At 34.9% G+C, this 20,132-nt stretch overlaps 1 protein-coding gene across 1 annotated transcript; it reads right to left on the reverse strand.

Moving 5' to 3' along the window:
- Positions 1-8,539: 8,539 nt before the first annotated feature.
- On the reverse strand, positions 8,540-19,164 carry LOC137402248 (uncharacterized). Its single transcript, XM_068088745.1, has 5 exons — positions 18,594-19,164; positions 14,596-14,721; positions 13,131-13,235; positions 10,206-10,289; positions 8,540-8,687 (listed from the first exon to the last, which is right to left on the reverse strand). Exons 1-5 carry the CDS (start codon positions 19,162-19,164, stop codon positions 8,566-8,568), a joined length of 1,008 nt encoding a protein of 335 aa, XP_067944846.1. The 3' UTR covers positions 8,540-8,565.
- Between the last annotated feature and the right edge of the window lie 968 nt (positions 19,165-20,132).

Below are 20,132 nucleotides of genomic sequence, written 5' to 3' on the forward strand. Positions count from 1 at the left end.
AGTACTGGACTCAATAGCACTACCTTTGTGCCCCTCAGGTGTTGCCCGCAGAAACATATTGGAGCCTTCATGGCTTTCAATAGAGAGGAGAGTGTAGCGGATGTTGGGCAGCCATCTACGCTACCCGGCTTCGGTAGTCAAAAGCAGCTGAACCAACCAAAGGCCAGCTAAAAGAAGAAAGACCAGCTAGTCTTTAAACCAGATGGGTGGGTCTTTCAGTACAAAAGAGCAATCTGGAGCCTTACAATTCGTACATCGACACGAGCGCTCATACAGGATTGTGCTTTGTTGTAACAAACGTTCTGTTGTAAACTCTTTCTTCTTTTTGCTTAAATGTACTTTACTCTTAACTTGAAGTGTTTGGTTCTCTCACATGTTAAAAAGTGAGAGATCACAAGAGATTCTTTATACTTGCATGAAACTTCTCAAATAGAAAAACTTTTATCTAAGAGTAACGATGAACCTAATTTTCAAACTAACTCAAGAACCTCCTACTAAAGGCTTTTAAAAATCAAAACTATGCTTCATAATAGATTATCTTTTAACAAAAAACACCTTGCCCCAGTCGGAGGGAGAAAAATACTCAGACAAAAAGAGGCTCTTAACACCCAGTTGATGGTGTTCAGAAAAAACCTGCAATCTACCAAAATGCCGTGACAACTATTTATATCACACATGCTATGGAGACTATATCACATATATTGTTTGCCAATTACGACGAGGTAGGGACGGAAGAACACGGTTATGAAGTAACCATGAATCACGCATTTTGTTAACTAAACGCTCGATTGGCTGTATACCGAAGGTAAACCTATCAGCCGGCTGAAAAGAATAAACCAATCAGCGACAAAGATTTAAGTTACTCCCTAGGCGCCTCGGTGATATGAAAGAGCCATGAGACACAAACCTGTTTAGTTTAAATACTGGTTGGTATCACAAGTTTTATGAATCTGATAGTTCTGCCAACCCAGTTCTAAGCTGACTACCAATGGTAACTGTGAACTTTGCTTCCTTAGATGGTATTTCAATCTACTCAACAATTTCTCTCATTATCAAATAGGCTGCATCGACACTCTCTAATATAAACTTTGCTCAACTTCTCACAGAACTGTAGATAACTTGTTGCCTGAGCTTTTCCTAGACAGCCAGGTTCTATTACATTAACACAAATCAAATATAAATATAGTTTTTTATTCTATTGTAACACTTAATAATATAAACCCTTAGTTCCATTCATTCAAGTTTCTCTTTTGGTCTCATTGTCACAGAATGGTAATTGAAACACTACAAAGGAACCTATAATCTGGTCAGTCTATGACTCAGACCATTTGAAAATTCAGGCATTTTAGTTACTGCCGCCAACTATGAGCGGCTGCAATAACAAATAGTCGTAGCCTAATGTGAGATATATATTTATTTATTTATATATATTATATATTTGTATAACTAATAATAACATAATATCATGGACCAAACGTATGTGTAAAACTCCGTGGTAAAACGCGTTATTGAGATCTATATCAGATAGAGACACAAAAACCACACTAATACTCAAACTCATGAAGATCTACATAAATAATCTTTACTGTAATACGAGCAGTGTCCCTACATCTGTACGTCTGTCTGTCCATCCGCTTGTTTGTCTGAAGCTACTTTGAGAGCAATGGACAAAAGATTGCACCACATAAGAATCAAATCAAAATATTCAGATCCTCAACCAAGCCTGCTACCATCTGCACCACTGGACCACCTTTTTCACAGCTAGGAATAATTGTGCGCCTAGTTATTACACATGATGATCTCTCACTCTGGTGATCTTTGCTGCCAGCATACTAGGATGATATACATATACATAACTTCATCCGTTGAATTATATCCAGATCAGATAAAAATGAGGAAATGCAGAATATAATAGACTCAAATTAATAAAAGAAAACCTGTAATAAAACTTACAAGGTCACAATAATTGCCGTCAACATCTATTTTATACTAAACTACAGACTCATTTAGTTATAGAAACATGATGGAGTTCAAATATTGCACGATATTGACTGTCTGTGATACATATTTATCATAGAAGAGGCCTATGAGAGAGAGTTACAGCAGTCACCTTAACAAAACAGTTACAGCAGTCACCTTAAAGTACAATAAAAACTAGTCTTCCACAAGTCTACAACTTTGAGTTTGTACACAATTCTGTTTTCTTTAATTCTTTGTACTATTGAGTTATTCTTGACAGACTGGCTGACTGAAAGGCTTCATCAATTATAGAAATTTTGCTTGAGTCTCACATAAAAGGCGAATGACTAGCAGTGTGAGCTTTATTTTGCAGGGACTACTAGAGCACGAACAAGAAGTATGCAAGACATGGGGAGACAAGCACAAGGTAAGGATTTTGAATGTAATACTGACAATTTGTTAAGAGTTTTCTTCTCTTTGTCTTTGCTAAACTGCCTCAATTCAGTTTATTATGGCTTCTTTGACTTATTAGAACTCACACTTATTATAATAGTCTAGCCGCACAAATATATAACGGTTGAAGACATTCTAATTGAAATTTGAAACTTTTTTCCAATCACAAAACCAATCTGTACTGCCTGCTGCTTGCAGTTTCTAGCAGTGAATGCCTTAAACTTGGAGCATTGAGACAATTAGGAATAGGAAATGTTAGCCTCATTGTGAAGTGTTGAACTCTAGATCAGGTACAGGCAGTAACATTCACTTCAGCTTTCCAGCTTTGAGTCTGAGACAAAACAGGTCTTCCGACCATATGCGACTATAAAAAAGGGACTGACAGAAACTATGTATTATTCATTACATGTACTCAGGCTGTTCCTACAAAACCATTTCTGGAAGATTAGAGCCAACTTTAACACTATCAATTTTTTCCATTATATCATATTTTACATGATATTTTATAATAGAAATAATGATAGAAAACAATTTATATAATATTATTTTATATTAAAATAATATTTAATATAAAATAATATATAATATTAATCTATGTTGACATTAAAAATATAATATAAAATGATATAAAATATTATTTTATATTATATCTTTAGTGTTGTTTATATTATATATTTTTTCATTATATAATCAAGTTCACAATATTATTTCTGGTGTTTTGATTAATGTCGTGATAACACTGAATTAAAAAAATATTATATAATTTTAAAACACTATATAATATTCTATCCTTCGGCTTCTGTTTTCTCCTTGAAATTGCAAAAATTCAAGTACCTATCAAGGTGATTATGTTGTAGAACTGGAGACTGCCAATTTAGAGATAGCAACCCTGAGGCAAAACGTGGAGGAACAGAGAAATGACTTGGCTCTCAAAAATCAAGGTAATGAATGACATTAAAATTTAGTCTGCAATTTGATTTAACTATTTTTGGAGCAACTAAAATCTGCTATTTGCTGTCATTCCTTGCAAAATCAGAAAAAGTGTTAAGGCATTTTCTGTTTATACGGCAACTTTATTTAAAGAAAGATTTGAGTAGTCAGTGGACGTATCCACTAAGAAGAATGTAATGCTCTATGAGAAGAAAAATGCTGAAATCTAAAAATTAATTTCAACAAAATCTTTCAGTTTTCTAAAATTACTGGCATCAGTTTGAAAAAGTTACATAAAAATTTGCAGCATTTCAATCTTTTTGCATAGCAGTATTTACAAGTATTTTTGTAAAGATTACTCCTATTCCTGATATACCTGTTATTTCTCTCAATAACAAATTGAAAATCTTTTATTCATTTGAAATCTTTTAATTTTTTTGATTTTTTACCTATTTTATATCTTTTAATATTTTAAATCGCTTAATCATTAAAACTCGTTCAGTACATTTACTTGCAGCTCTGTGTGAAGTCAAAGACAGACAAGAAAGAACTGAGAAAAGGCTGACACAGCTTGAGGTCTGCATTAGGACTCCTGTTTGTACAGATGAGACGGGAGACCAGGAAGTTGAAGACACGTAGTTTACAGCCAAAGGACCAGTTGCATTATTTGTATATTGTTTTCATTAGCGTATGTTTATACCGTATTAAACCAAGTGGCCTAAAAGGCCTATCTATTGCTCAAACTGATGATTTTCTGAGCTAATGTTTTAGAGGGGTTCATTAGGAACTTGCTCTCCTTCTATCTATATGGGACATACAATAAAATTTAATTAGGGCGTGGATCACAGAGAAAATAGTTATATAGGTAAATTACAGAGAAGAGAGTTATAGGGGTGAATTACAGAGGACAGAATTATAGGGGTGAATTATAAGAGTGAATTACGAAGGAAAGAGTTATAGGGATAAATTATAGAGGTGGATTACAGAGGAAAAGGTTTTAGGGGTGAATTACAGAGGACAGAGTTATAGGGGTGAATTATAAAAGTGAATTACAGAGGAGAGAGTTATAGGGGTGAAATATAGGGGTGAATTACAGAGGAGAGAGTTATAGAGGTGAAATATAGGGGTGAATTACAGAGGACAGAGTTATAGAGGTGAAATATAGGGGTGAATTACAGAGGACAGAGTTATAGGGGTGAATTATAAAAGTGAATTACAGAGGAGAGAGTTATAGGGGTGAAATATAGGGGTGAATTACAGAGGAGAGAGTTATAGGGGTGAAATATAGGGGTGAATTACAGAGGAGAGAGTTATAGGGGTGAAATATAGGGGTGAATTACAGAGGACAGAGTTATAGAGGTGAAATATAGGGGTGGATTACAGAGGAGAGAGTTATAGAGGTGAAATATAGGGGTGAATTACAGAGGAGAGAGTTATAGGGGTGAAATATAGGGGTGAATTACAGAGGACAGAGTTATAGGGGTGAAATATAGGGGTGGATTACAGAGGAGAGAGTTATAGGGGTGAAATATAGGGGTGGATTACAGAGGAGAGAGTTATAGGGGTGAATTATGACTAACAGCAAATATTGATAATTTCTGATAAAATCTACTAAAATTTTGTATAAGGTCATTTTTAAACTCGTACCCATTTTCACCCGATTCATACCGATTTTTAGAAGGTTTAGGCATATGCAGAAAAGCAGCGGCAATAGGAGTCACCTTGATACGTAGATGCTGCGCTTAATTTCTATGCTTGTCAGCTTCTTGCCATTAGCCGCCAGTTCCACCTTTCAGTGGGTCATTTACATTTTGATAAATATCACAAGAGCATGGTGGGCATTGCACAACCTTGAACACTCAAGGATCCAATTATAGAGAATAGAGTCACACATCTTATTTTAGTCTAACCAAACCATAGCAAATTGGCATGCCTTCGCTATGGTACACGACAGACCATCCAATCTACCAGCATATTTTGTTTGACTCCTTATATTCTGCATCCTATTCCTTTCTGAGCACTGATCATTTGCTGACTCGTATGCTCCAGTTTATTTGCAACTACTTCTGAGAGCAGTTTCTAGGTCGCAAGCATATTACATGTATATATAACTTTAGTTCAATAAGAAGTAAGAGGGCATGTTAGAACTGTTTTCATGCTCCATAAAAGACACTTTGTTAGGGCTATGGTAAGGTTCACCAGCATTGCCACTACTGTTCTAACATACGTTGCCTTTTAATTAGGATAATATAGTATATATTATAAGTATATATGACTCTGTATATAGTAAGGATATATATTATCCTTCTTTACTGTTCTTACATATTATAGGGATAGTAAATAAGGATCTGATGGCAGTGGAAATGCTGATACTATTCATTCTAGTTAAGTGTCAAAGTCTTCATTACTCTAAGTAGTATTTTTACTATATTAGCAGAGGTAGGTGTGCTGCCCATTCGTCAAGCAAATGACAACTTACTTTTATGAACAAAACTAGAAAGCCAAGTCTGTTTTTAAAAAAAGCGTAGATGGATGATCTTCCTACTTATGCATCAGACCAATTAGGGATTACTCTCCCTCTCTTGCATGCACCTAAAGGAGAAGGAGGCGAGGCAGAGAAAGAGAGAGAGAAAAGTAGGGAAGGAAAAAGGGAGGAAAGAGAGAGGGAGATAAAGAAGAGAAGAGAAAGAGAACTGAGAGCTAGCTGACCTAAATCTTATAATTCATCAGCCCAGTTAGGGATTACTCACTCTCTCCCGCTCTCCCTCTCTCCCTCTCTCTCTCCCTCTCTCTCCCTCTCTCTCCCTTTCTCTCTCTTGCATGCACCCAAGGGATGATGAAGTGAGGAAGAGATAGAAGGAGAGATAGGGAGGGAAGGAGGTAGGGGAGAAAGGGAGAAAGAGAGAAAGAAGAAAAGAGAGAGAAAAGAGAAGTGAGAGCTAGCTGCCTTGAACTTGTCTCATGCTGGAAGCATTGGTGATCAATTAAAATTGATTTTAATCAGCTAATCATTAAATTTTCTAAGCAAATATTTTGGCTACTCAATAAAATGAGCACAAAACAAGGCATCGGCTACAAAACCCTATTCTTTGTTCAAGACCAACGCTAACTCTCATTATTTGGCTGCCCGTTTAGACAAGAAGGGTGCTCCGATAAGTCACAGCGTGTAGGACACAAACTAAGTATCTACTAACAATTGACCAGTGTGCGTAGCAGACTATGTCTACCGCCAAAATGCAGTCCTGGTAGTAAAATGTGGGCAGTGCTAAATATTTCTGGCAGCATGGTTACACTTTGAACTCAGCTGTGCATTCATGACATAAACAATCTGAATCTTAAAAGACTACCTCTTATGGCTTTATTTAATCATCAGTTTTATTTCTTTTGGGTTAATTAAATGAGCTGCTTGATTTCCTATTGGCTCATTGGATCACCAACTTTATTTCCTATTGGCGCATTGGATCACCAACTTTATTTCCTATTGGTGCATTGGATCACCAACTTTATTTCCTATTGGTGCATTGGATCACCAACTTTATTTCCTATTGGTGCATTGGATCACCAACTTTATTTCCTATTGGTGCATTGGATCACCAACTTTATTTCCTATTGGCGCATTGGATCACCAACTTTATTTCCTATTGGTGCATTGGATCACCAACTTTATTTCCTATTGGTGCATTGGATCACCAACTTTATTTCCTATTGGTGCATTGGATCACCAACTTTATTTCCTATTGGCACATTGGATCACCAACTTTATTTCCTCTTGGCGCATTGGATCACCAACTTTATTTCCTATTGGCTCGTTAGAACAGCAGTCACACGTAACAAAGTGGACATATTTTAGTAAAACGGACTACAAATATCAAGGATGTAGTCTCAAGTTTGTTGCAGATTTTTATCCTTGGTCATTTCTAAAGCGATGCAGGAGATGCCCGTATATTCTCATTGTGCCGAGATGCCTTTTCTGAGACACTCCATGGTGCTGATCAGTTTTTTCTACAAAATATGGCATTCTTTTAGAAGGATCACAAAAATAATATCAACTGCCACCTTATCAGGATGGAAACAACCGTGTTCTAATTGACTTATTGTTTATAATCTATTGAAATGAATAGATTTTTAGCTGAAGTCATGCCGAGCAGATGTACCCTTGTATACAGTGCTTTAAACAATAATTGTGAGAGATAGGAGAGTTAAGTAAAGTTTGAGCAGACGCCAAAACTTAGAAAATGTGCATTTCAGTATGATAAATTGACTTATTATTACCTCTACACAAACAACTTCACAGTCACTGAGCTGAATGTATTTGAGATTAATAACTTTGGATCATTTCACATCAGTGATGAGGTAAGTTGATTAATAGATGCTTGATTCCATGATTTTTGTTTTGTTTTTGATAAGCAAATTTTAAACATTTATGTACATAATATTTATGACCAGTACACTTCAAACAAGTATAACACTTTTGTGCATAATGCTCATAATGAGCACACTTCAAACAGGTATAACATATTTGTGCAAAATGTTCATGAGAGCACACATAAAACAGATGTAACATTTTTGTACACAATTTTCCTGATAAGCCCAATTCAACTAGATATAACATTTTGTGCATAATGTTTATGATGAGCACACTTCAAACATGTATAACATTTATGTACATAATGCGTACACTTTAAACAGATATAACATTTTTGTTTACATTGTTCATGATGAGCACACTTCAAACTTATATAACATTTGCGTACATATATGTATATATGTCTTTGCAAATATGTCAAACTAATCCTGCTGACACATTTTGTGTAGCCATTTTGAAGATAGAAAATTTTAGTATTAACAGACATACTTATTAAATCCTTCAACAAAGCTAAAAGTGATAACTGACTTTCACGATATGCCTTTGCGGCAGAGTTTGGCAAAGCTTGTAATGACTGCCTTTAGATGTTTAGCACAGCTCATGTCAATAAGAAACAACACATTACTAAACAGGACATAGTAATGTAGGCAAGATGTTCTATATAAATTATAATAAAATAAGATATTATATATAAATTGTTATAGCTGTAGAAAAGGGACAATCGTTAGGCGCTTCCATTAAAAACATATCACCAACAATGGCTGTAAAAAAGCCGATATACCTTTTATTACATTTACCTACCTAAATAAGCAAAATAAGAAAGCAACTTACCAACTTTAAGCTCAGAAGCAGCCTGGTCAGTAATCTTCAACATCCTGATTTCCAGTGGCATCCGTAGCTATAGGTGTTCTTATATAGACTTCCATATGATGCTGATCTTCCTCAAGTCGAGCTTGTCTTCTATCGATCTCTCTGAGTTCTACAATAGTTTTGACCAGAGCATGCACTTACATGTATCAAAACCACACTAATAGGCTTATGTATCTTTTAGGGATTATTGAACCCCAATACGAGATCAGCTGCCTTCAACATCAAAAGAAAAGCTTTTTGATCATGATTTGATAATTTTGGAGAACTCACCATCATTTTGCAATTGAATCTTCAGAAGCATTTTAGAGCACCATATAAGTTTTGAGCAGACAGGATTAGTATTAAATTGCTGGTAAGTTCGCATCACATTTTTGTGGTGGAGAAAATTTTTTGTAGGTGCTAATCTGAACACAGATTGTTTTTAACTGACATGCATCAAAATAGAAAAATGTTTTTGTGGTTGCTTTTTTATTATGAGCTCTATGACAAATTTATGAGATTACAAAAAAAGCATTACTAAGAATATGTAGCTGCGCTAATTTTACTCCCAAAGTTAAAATTATCGCAATCTCAATAAAAGCAAAATTCATAAAAATATTATTTGGCTTGTGCTGAAGGCTTTACTAAAAAACTAGCAATATATTTCTCCTAAAAATGTGGTTTGACACTACTAAAAGTGAGTTGTTAGGCTGCTCTGAACTTTATTGGAAAAAGCTGTCAACTCTAATTTTTACCTATTTAGCTTAAAATTAGAATCGACATGTAAAACCTGTTTTACTCATGGGTTGCCTTTTTCTCTGAATTCTACAAGTAAAAACAAATTATTGCGGGCATTTAGAGCCATCCCTACCCATGGCTAATTGGCAGTCATCAGTCTATACTATGTAGCAGATATATCATTAATTGGCCAATGAACGAATGACTAGAAACTCGACTGTTTACCATACAAACTCTATGTTATATTTAATAATCTAATAATATTTAAAGTTTGACTCTTTTTGTCAATACAAACACAGTAAACTAACATAGCTATAACTTAACAGTAGCCTTCTATTAAGGACTAGTACTTCCTTCCATCACAGTCATGGATAATACTGTTGTGTCCTGATTTGGTTTTTGGAGTTGATATTGGAACTCAGTTCATAGACAGGAAGCTACATAAAAAATTATTTGCTTATTTGTGTTGTTTCTGAGAGAGTTGAAAGCAAAGGATCTTATCGACAAGACATATGCATGTAGTGACAATTAATCATTTGAACAAAACTTTGTAAAAATATAAATTTACCTATATTTATCTATGCAAACAAAATCATTTTTTAACCCAAGAATTTTTGAGAAAATATATAAATCTGTTGATTGAAGTTGTCTCATTGTCGATTCATTGAATAAAGCAGACAACCCTTTTAAAAATGGTCATTTTGTAACAAAATCTTTAGTAAATACGATCTTTTAAAACAATTTTTTTTAGTCCACTCATTGTTGTAAATTTAGTTGTAGCAATGCTTGCAAATTTTTCATAGCAACCAATGTAATAAGTTTAAGAATAATACACAGTCACTTTAAAACAATGATGTTATGATGTATTTTGCCAAATATAATGAAACCAGAAAGGAAATTGTGAACGTACCGACAAATTGATTCCTTAAGTCTGCCTGCTGCCTAGCAGTGTCTGTCTTTAGAATAGAGATTGCGTGAGTAGCTTTCTTGAGATCTGACCATGGTAAAAAAAGTTAAATAAAAGGTTTTAACATATTTCTATTAGCTAAAACATTTCATCATAGTGGTCTGTGAATTATAAAACCCTAATCAGAGTATAGTAGTTTTAGAAACTACTTTGTACATACCTTGTCTTTTATCAGAAGTACTTGTGAACCAAATACTAACCTTATAACTACAACTGTGGACATATATTAAAATTAGCTGTGCCACCCGGCGTTGCCTGTGTAATAGAAAAGTCTTTGGACAGAAAATTGGTTTGTATTTAACATATAACAACATTTGCCATTATAACTTTCTAAGTACAAATCATGAGAGAAGTGTGTTGTGTAGTTGAAATAAATTAAGAGAGAAATAAAAACAATTGTAAAGGTTTTAAAACTTTGTCAAACAACTGTACCTTTCAAGCTAGTAGCCTGGCATATTGCCAATAGAAAACTCCACTAAGCTTGTTAATAAGGTTAGGCTTCCAACGACGGTAAGCCATGACTTTGAGTCTGTATTGTTGTCCAGCTCAGCTGTTCTAATAATAGCTATAGCCAGATTTCCAGCAGACGGATTTCCAACAGACCGACTTTGAGAAATATATATTAAAATGCATTATACTATTATTAATTACTAAAGACAGTTATTAAAACAAATATATGAAGAAACTAGACAACACTAATCATACTAGTGACTACCTGAAGCACTTTATGCGCCTAGTCATCCCATCTTATTCACTGATCTTTGTAGTGGGATTGTAGAGTCACATGATAGAAATCTATTAGTTGTTGTGAGAATGGTACTTGATTGTGAGAACAGATTTAACCAACCATTACTTGCTGATTATGTTACCTTATAAAAAATATTTATAGAAAATTATTAATGTTGTCGCAGTAACTCAGTTTATCTACTGGTCAGTCATCTATATACATGTATATAAAATGAATTATCTGTTTTTTTGTCTATTTTGAAAACTATTAGTTATTGTAATATTGGTTCAGCATATCCAAGTTCTGTGACAACTTTTACTTCTAGTCGCAGTTGCTGAATACAAGTTAAGTATGTATTTTTTATTATTAATTATCATTACCTTTCTGAATTTGTTTTTCTTTTTAAATTTTTTAATAGCCTTATATTCATTACCTCTTTTTATTTTGTCATTTTTAAATACGCCGTTTCAGTTTACACGCCTTCAATTTTTGGTTTAATTTTCATTTGCATTGAGTGTTCTCAAAATAAGATCAATCACTAAAAACTTTCAGCATTCACTTAAAAAATTAACTGTACACTTTCTCTCCACTCAGTCGAACAAAAAACATTGTTTACCTTTGTGTGCTTCAGTGATGTATTTAATTCCGATACCTCATTTTCACGTTTGTACCAATATTGTTGTATTCAAAGTTTTGATAAATAGCTTCTGCAGCAAAAGTAACCTTTTTATACACACACTTCTATGTACTCATTGTTATTATTGATTCAACATATTCATCCTTTTTATTTTATTTTCTCAGTTGGTATTAATTGTATCGGTATCAAATCATTTCTCATTGTGAGAATCGTAGTAGTACAGACTTTTTTTAGCCATTGCCTTGCTAATTACTTCACAATTGAACACCATTACTGTTGTTTTATTTATTTTTTCTAAATTTATTTGTGTTATTCAAAATACTTTTCTCATGATATATAGTTTTAGATTTGTACTTTTGTTTTCATATAATGAACTTTGTGTACAACAATAAAATTGTTTAAATACACATTGTATAAAAATTTGGTGGTTGATATACCTACTGGGGAACCAAACACCCTAAAATTATTATATTTAAAAATTATTATACATAGTTAGACTAGGTTAAGTTACTCAAATTCATTGGGTAAAGAACCTTAGCCAATGGCAACTACATTCCTCGCCACTGTTTATATGCTGTTTTAAATCTTGAATGAATGTGTATGCAGAAAGAAAGAAGAAATGTTTTTTCAACAATCTGTTTTAGCTCTCGAACTTTTGGATATTTCAGTTATGCATTGGCAGGACACAACCACACGACAATAAAAAAACACCTTTAATTAAAAGTTAAAATAGTAAATGTTGTATATGTTAAATAAAAATAAGTTTTTTGTGCAATACATTTTTATTACCCGAGCAACGCAGGGCATTTCGCTATTAATTTTTTAAATTTAAGTATTGTAGATCTCATATTATGCATTCTGAAAGAGTAGTTGATATACATATACTGTACACACTATCTGAGTTATTGAGGATCACACTCCAATGCAATACTACATGCAAATACGATTGTACAACCCAGAATATACTAACTAACCTACAAAATATTACTCACAATCTTCGTTGATGTTATATAATACAACACAATGCAAAGCAGAACCAGGTGAAGTCAGGTGAGGGGAGGCAATGAGAGGCAGAGTGAGGTAAAGCCAAACATGGCGTGATACTGCAACGCAATATAACTAAATGTGTTATAAATTAATGTAATGATGTACAATATAGTATTTTATAACATAGGTTGTAAACTTATTTAATATAATGTAATGTACGGCATCGTAACACATTGCTATGCAATGCAATGCCATACTATACAATATAAAATTTGATACGATAAAATACAATACAATATAGTATTATCTAAAATATGCAAAAGTATAAAAACCATGATAATGCATAATCATAATATAATCTACAGAACCAAATATCATGGAATATAGTATGACATATTATCTTGTCAAATATAAAAATATAAAATAATATAAAATATTGTATTATGTAAGATTAGATCTGACAACTTGGTAGCATTAGAGGTGTGGAGGGATGATTAGGCACAGGGGAGAGAACTACCTTTAGTCTGTTGTTCTACTGTTCTCATGAGTTGTCTATTATTTTCTTTTTCCTGTTGAAGTTCCTCTGTTATTTCATTAAGTTTTTCTTTCAATTTCTCTATTTCTGTGCAACAAAAAGGTTAAACCGTTTTGATTTTGTACAAATTTTTTATAGCCTTTCCAGAGTTCCATCTTTCATAGCCTTCCCAGAGTTCCTTCCCATAAACAATTAGAAGTAGACAATAATCTAGGATAGAAAACCAGTAACTCTACAGAATGGGTCAGATTAGGCAGAGACTAAACCATCAAAGTATGACTGCAAATATTGCACAGCTCATAATTGTAAACCAAACTTTAAGGTCCAAAGGCTATTGATATTAACATGTTACCCACAGCCGTGTCTATTGCTTAGCTAGCCCAAACCATAGCTCATATAGGGCATTAGTTTAGGATGATGGCTTCTTATCTTTTGTCCAAGGTGACAAAAATATTATTCTCGTCAAAAATGTAAAAGGTTACAAGCCTTCCTTTGATGAGAACCAAAGGCTTTTTGGAGAAATGATGAGTAAATAATTCTGCTATTTTTACATAGGTTAAAGGGATGCTATGAAGTCATGCAGTCTTGACTGTTAGCCACGGTGCTTAGAACGATTTATAACCACTTTAAATACTGCTGCATCATGGGAAATACTAAATAGATCAAGCGGCAGGATCGATCTCACAAATTCACCCACTTACAGACTTACATTTAAAGTTGCATTTAGCTGCTAAATCTCTACACCAACTCTTCTCAAAGAAAATGTCTGCTATCAGCATACCATAAGACTGACAGCTGTTGCAGGTGTATCAACATACCATAAGACTGACAGCTGTTGCAGGTGTATCAACATACCATAAGACTGATGGCTGTTGCAGGTGTATCAACATACCATAAGACTGATGGCTGTTGCAGGTGTATCAACATACCATAAGACTGATGGCTGTTGCAGGTGTATCAACATACCATAAGACTGATAGCTGTTGCAGGTGTATCAATATACCATAAGACTGATGGCTGTTGCAGGTGTATCAACATACCATAAGACTGACAGCTGTTGCAGGTGTATCAACATACCATAAGACTGATGGCTGTTGCAGGTGTATCAACATACCATAAGACTGATGGCTGTTGCAGGTGTATCAACATACCATAAGACCGATGGCTGTTACAGGTGTATCAACATACCATAAGACTAATGGCTGTTGCAGGTGTATCAACATACCATAAGACTGACGGCTGTTGCAGGTGTATCAACATACCATAAGACTGATGGTGGTTGCAGGTGTATCAACATACCATAAGACTGATGGCTGTTGCAGGTGTATCAACATACCATAAGACTGATGGCTGTTGCAGGTGTATCAACATACCATAAGACTGACAGCTGTTGCAGGTGTATCAACATACCATAAGACTGACAGCTGTTGCAGGTGTATCAACATACCATAAGACTGACAGCTGTTGCAGGTGTCATGTTGGTCTGTCTGCTTTTTCAGCATTAATAATTCCTCTTTATAGCTGACTTGCTCAGTTTTTATATCAGAAAGTTTCTCTTTCACATCAGTCAGTTCTAAAACACAAAATCAGTATGCAAAAGTCAAAAAAGAGGCAAACGGATTCTGTGCAGTAACACCATTGAGCAAGTTTCTTTTTATGGTTTACACCTCCTCTCTAGCGCTTGCGGTTGAAGGTGGTTTTTGGCCTAACCGCATTTGGTGTTTTCACCAGGTGGCTCTAACTACTTTTTTGTAAATTATCATGTTATGATGCATGATAGTGCGTCTCAGTTAAGAGCTTTGCAGAAACATACCACTTTTTTTTACTGTATTAAGCCAAGTTGAAAAAAAGTTTGAGAATATTTGATTTGAAGCGTCATATATACGCTACTGGTGCATTAAATGCCAAGACAATAATACAATAGTACATTACCCACAATGCATTGCAATTAAAAACTGCCAGTAATAAAAAACTTCAGACTGGTCCACTCGCTAAAGTCTTATGTACTGACAAAAGATTCTGAAGAATTTTATCAAGAAAAAATTAAGATCACTTAAAATATTGTTTGACTGTTTGCAAACTGAACTTGCAAAGTCACAGCTAAGAAAAACAGTTGTGCTAGCTACGGAAATATTTTTCATACACACTTATTTATAACGAGTAATAAAAGTTGTGCAAGTGTTACATGATTGTTCTACTGAACATAAGATTGAAAACCAACACTAACTTAGTTATTCAACTTCTTCACATAACTCTTTGAAATAGATTAACTAGAACTTTGAAGTAACTTATCTAAATAAATAAATAAATTATCTAGATAAATGAGTAGCTTATCTAGATAAATGAGTAACTTATTTAGATAAATGAGTAGCCTATCTAGATAAATGAGTAGCTTATTTAAATAAATGAGTAGCTTATCTAGATAAATGAGTAGCTTATCTAAATAAATGAGTAGCTTGTCTGGATAAATGAGTAGCTTATCTAGATAAATGAGAAGCTTATCTAAATAAATGAGTAGCTTATTTAGATAAATGAGTAGCTTATTTAGATAAATGAGTAGCTTATCTAGATAAATGAGTAGCTTGGCTGGATAAATGAGTAGCTTGTCTAGATAAATGAGTAGCTTGTCTACATAAATGAGTAGCTTATCTAGATAAATGAGTAGCTTATCTAGATAAATGAGTAGCTTATCTAGATAAATGAGTAGCTTATCTAGATAAATGAGTAGCTTATCTAGATAAATGAGTAGCTTATCTAGATAAATGAGTAGCTTATCTAGATAAATGAGTAGCTTATCTAGATGAATGAGTAGCTTATCTAGATAAATGAGTAGCTTGGCTGGATAAATGAGTAGTTTGTCTAGATAAATGAGTAGCTTATCTAGATAAATGAGTAGCTTATCTAGATAAATGAGTAGCTTATCTAGATAAATGAGTAGCTTATTTAGATAAATGAATAGCTTATCTAGATAAACTATCAACTCTAGCAAAGCTACCAAATGAACATAGGAGGCTCTTTAAAGTTTTGTTCATATGAACAAGTTTGTTATCTTAATAACTGTAGCACATAAAAACAAAATAAATTTCATTAATTGAGTTTTTGTTAGCCAATATTGAAAATAAAATGTTCAACTAGTATCCACTTCCAAAATTAAAATTGCGTTCAAGTGCACTGTCTTTAAATTGAACACTACATCTACACTACATATATATATATATATATATATATATATATATATATATATATATATATGTCAGGCCTATACATATATATATGTATAGTCTGTGAGGCAACTTAGTTGTTTCGTGGCAGGAAGTCAACTCTCATTGGTAATGGGATTTGTGTCCCTTGCCAAAGCTCTGAGCTGCACTGATGAGGCTTCAATAGCCGAAACAGTACTGTCTGTAGCATGAGTATATATATATATGAGTAGCTTGTCTACATAAATCTGAAGAGTGTGATACTGAGTGTACCACATGAAACTATTAGTAATAAAATGTTTAACTTATAGAGTGAAGTTCCACTTATAAATATTTTATAATTTAGCTCTGATTTATCATTGAGCACTCTGTAACGAACTGTGCAGCGTCCACTTTGTCTATATATATATATATATATATATATATATATATATATATATATATCCAGAACTGGAGGCTAATGGCAAAAAGCTGGCGAGTGTACAAATTAAGCGAGGCATCTATCAAGGTGACTCCTTATCATCGTTGCTCTTCTGCATATGCCTAAACCCTCTAAGCAATATGCTGGAGGAGACTCAATATGGGTACCAGTTTAAGAGTGGCACCAAGATAAACCACCTCTTCTACATGGATGACATCAAGCTGTACGCTAACAAAGAAAGGGACATTGATCCGCTAATACACCTCACTCAGGTATACAGCAAGGACATCGGAATGACATTCGGTATTGAGAAATGTGGAAGGCTAATTCTTAAGAAAGGCCATTCTATGCTCACAGATGGCCTAAGAATGCCAAATGGTACCATCAAAGATATAGAAGAAGGGTACAAGTACTTGGGGATTATGCAAAGCAACATCAACCAGGAAGCCGAGGTACGTCACAAAGCCATTACCGAATACAAGAAACGCCTTCGGCAGGTCTTACGGAGCCAGCTCAATGCCAAGAACCAAGTCATGGCAATAAATACCTACGCACTGCCAGTAATAAGATATCCAGCAGGCATAATAAAGTGGACTGAGGAAGCCATCAAAGAAACAGATATAGCAACTCGTAAACTGCTGACCATGCATGGAGCACTCCACCTAAAATCTGATACTACTAGATTGTATCTTGATAGGAAAGATGGCGGTAGGGGACTCAAACGTGTACAGCAGACAGTGAAAGAGAAGGAGCAAAGCATCAAAGCATATGCCGCCTCCATGGCCATCTCAGATAAGTTGCTAGCTGAATTTCAATTGGCTGCTCTGACAACGAACCTACGCCCTGATGATGAGGAAATTGACTGGCACACGAAACCTCTTCATGGTGCTTACCACGAACAAATATCTAAGGTTGGCGATCTTCACCAGACATATATGTGGCTGAACAAAGGAAACCTAACGGCCAATACAGAGTCGCTAATCATGGCAGCCCAAAAATCTATCACACTAGAGACAATCCTAGATGCAGACTGTGCAAAGATGCACCTGAGACCATCCAACACATCATCAGTGGATGCAAGCAGCTAGCAGGGAACGCATACACTGAGCGGCATAACCATGTCGCAGGTGTTGTGTATAAAAGTCTATGTGATGAGTATGGCCTTAATAAACCACAACACTGGTGGGAAGCTCCTGGTAAGGTCAATGAAAATGGCCGTCCTAAGATCCTCTGGGACTTCTACATCCAGACTGACATCCTAGCAAACCAATCAGATATAGTGGTGGTAGACAAGGCAGAAAAGTGCGCTATTGGGAACAGCTAAGATCTTAAGGCAAGTGCTCAAACTCCCAGGTCTCTGGTAGGAGACCCGAGTTAGAGCAGAATTTACCACCCATACGGGGTATCCGGGATGAGGAAACAATTTTATATATATATATATATATACATATATATATGTATTCTGTCATACTACCATATTCTGTTCAAGTTTTTTATTAATCTGTTAAATGCATGTATTCTCAGAAGTTACACATTGTCTAATGCTTCCAAAAAGAAGCTTGTTCTGCACAAAAACATTTGTCATTCTAACTTTCAAACTACATATCATGAGAGAAGTGTTTTGTGTAGTTGAAATAAATTGAGAGAAAATAAAAACAACTGTAAAGGTTTTCAAACTTCGTCAAACAACTGTAACTTTCAAACTTTATATCATGAGGAAATATTGTTATATATGTTAAACACAAATCATTTTTCTGTTCAAAGACTTTTTTATTACCCGGGTAACGCCAGGTAGCGTAGATAGTTGGTATATAAATAGTAGACCTTGTTGTGTGAGGGCAGCTGATGCATGATACAGCTCTGGCAGCTCTGATAGGCTTGCTACTGTCTCCTGAGTTTTAGTTTCCATTCTTAACAAACGCGTCCTTTGGGTTGGGCTTACAGAGCTCATCATTACCTGGAGAGCCTCTAAATGACGTGCTTGAGCGGCGAAATGCAGTGGTGTATTTTTATAATCCGTCTGAAGTCTTAGAGAAGCATAGTGATCTTTTTCATGAAGCTGCGATAAGATGTAAGTAATGACTTCCGTATGACCTCCCCAACCAGCTTCATGAAGAGCCGTGTATCGGTTATTGTTGTGAGTTTTTACGACCTCAAATACCTGATCATGGGAGAGGTCACTCAACATGTGCTTTACTGTAGACAGGTCATTGTCACGGACAGCTTTTGTCAATGCAGTTTGATCAGGGTTTATTTCTCCTCTGGCTGACATTAAACAGGCGCATTTGGTTGCTGGTGGTGTGTTCTTTAGCAGCTCTATTAATATCTCTTTTACAAGAGCTTTGTCAATATACTCGACTAGCGCAACTTGGAGCTCAGCTTCAGTTGTTGCCATAGTTGGCAGGCTCAGTATATTGACTCACTACCTAAAATTATATATACACGATATGAATAGTAGCATCTCACCAATAACAAGGTATCCTAGTTCAAGAGTGTCACTAGTACAAGGGACACTCACTTCTTACTAGCGCAAAGGTGTCACTAGCGCTAGGGTGTCACTAGTACTACGATGTCACTAGTACTAGGGTGTCACTAGTACTAGGGTGTCACCAGACTAGGATGTCACTAGTACTAGGGTGTCACTACTACTAAGGTGTCACTAATACTAGGGTGTCACCAGACTAGAATGTCACTAGTACTAGGGTGTCACTAGTACTAAGGTGTCACTAATACTAGGGTGTTACCAGACTAGGATGTCACTAGTTTTAGGGTGTCTCCAGTATTAGGATGTCACTAGTGGTACGATGCTGCCACACTTGCTGCTGTTCATTTGTACAAATCACAAGGCTAGTCTGTAGCTTTTAGAATACAAGTAGCCTAGTACAACAGTAAGAAATGCCAGTTCACGATATTTTGTATCAAACAACTACAAGTTGGAATGTTAAAAAGTAGGTAAGTCATTTGCTATGAGACAATCCCAAAAGTTTCAATACTTATTACCGTATTATTTTTACTAGTATACTCAGCCGTTTCGTGTACCGTGAGTGATCGCCAATAATAAGTGCATCGAGAACTATCCGACTAATTGTTGGGTTTCCTTGAGTGGTGTAATGGTAATGCATCAGGCATCCTGGGTTTTGTTCTGTGCGAAGCAATTTTTTATTGTTCCTAGCATGACTTCGGATAGGCAGGCTTACTGCTCGTACCATAGTATCATATTACCTAAATTATATTTTTATGCTTTAGTTATTCTGTTAGTCTGACTTCACTAAAAAATTACTTACATTTTATTTAATATCATCATCTTGTTTACTCATATATTGTTCACTGTTATTATTATTAATGTTGTTACTGTTCCCAAAT

This window comes from Watersipora subatra, chromosome 8 (assembly GCF_963576615.1).
Source record: "Watersipora subatra chromosome 8, tzWatSuba1.1, whole genome shotgun sequence".
NCBI lineage: Eukaryota > Metazoa > Bryozoa > Gymnolaemata > Cheilostomatida > Watersiporidae > Watersipora > Watersipora subatra.

What these genes read in the sequence shown, in the direction of transcription:
- LOC137402248 (XM_068088745.1), bottom strand. Translation starts at nt 19,164, where the DNA reads ATGGCAACAACTGAAGCTGAGCTCCAAGTTGCGCTAGTCGAGTATATT. An exon ending in AGCTGCCCTCACACAACAAG is followed by an intron (nt 14,722 to 18,593) that starts GTCTACTATTTA and finishes TTTGTGTTTTAG; the next exon opens with AACTGACTGATGTGAAAGAG. An exon ending in AGTAGAACAACAGACTAAAG is followed by an intron (nt 10,290 to 13,130) that starts GTAGTTCTCTCC and finishes TACCATGGTCAG; the next exon opens with ATCTCAAGAAAGCTACTCAC.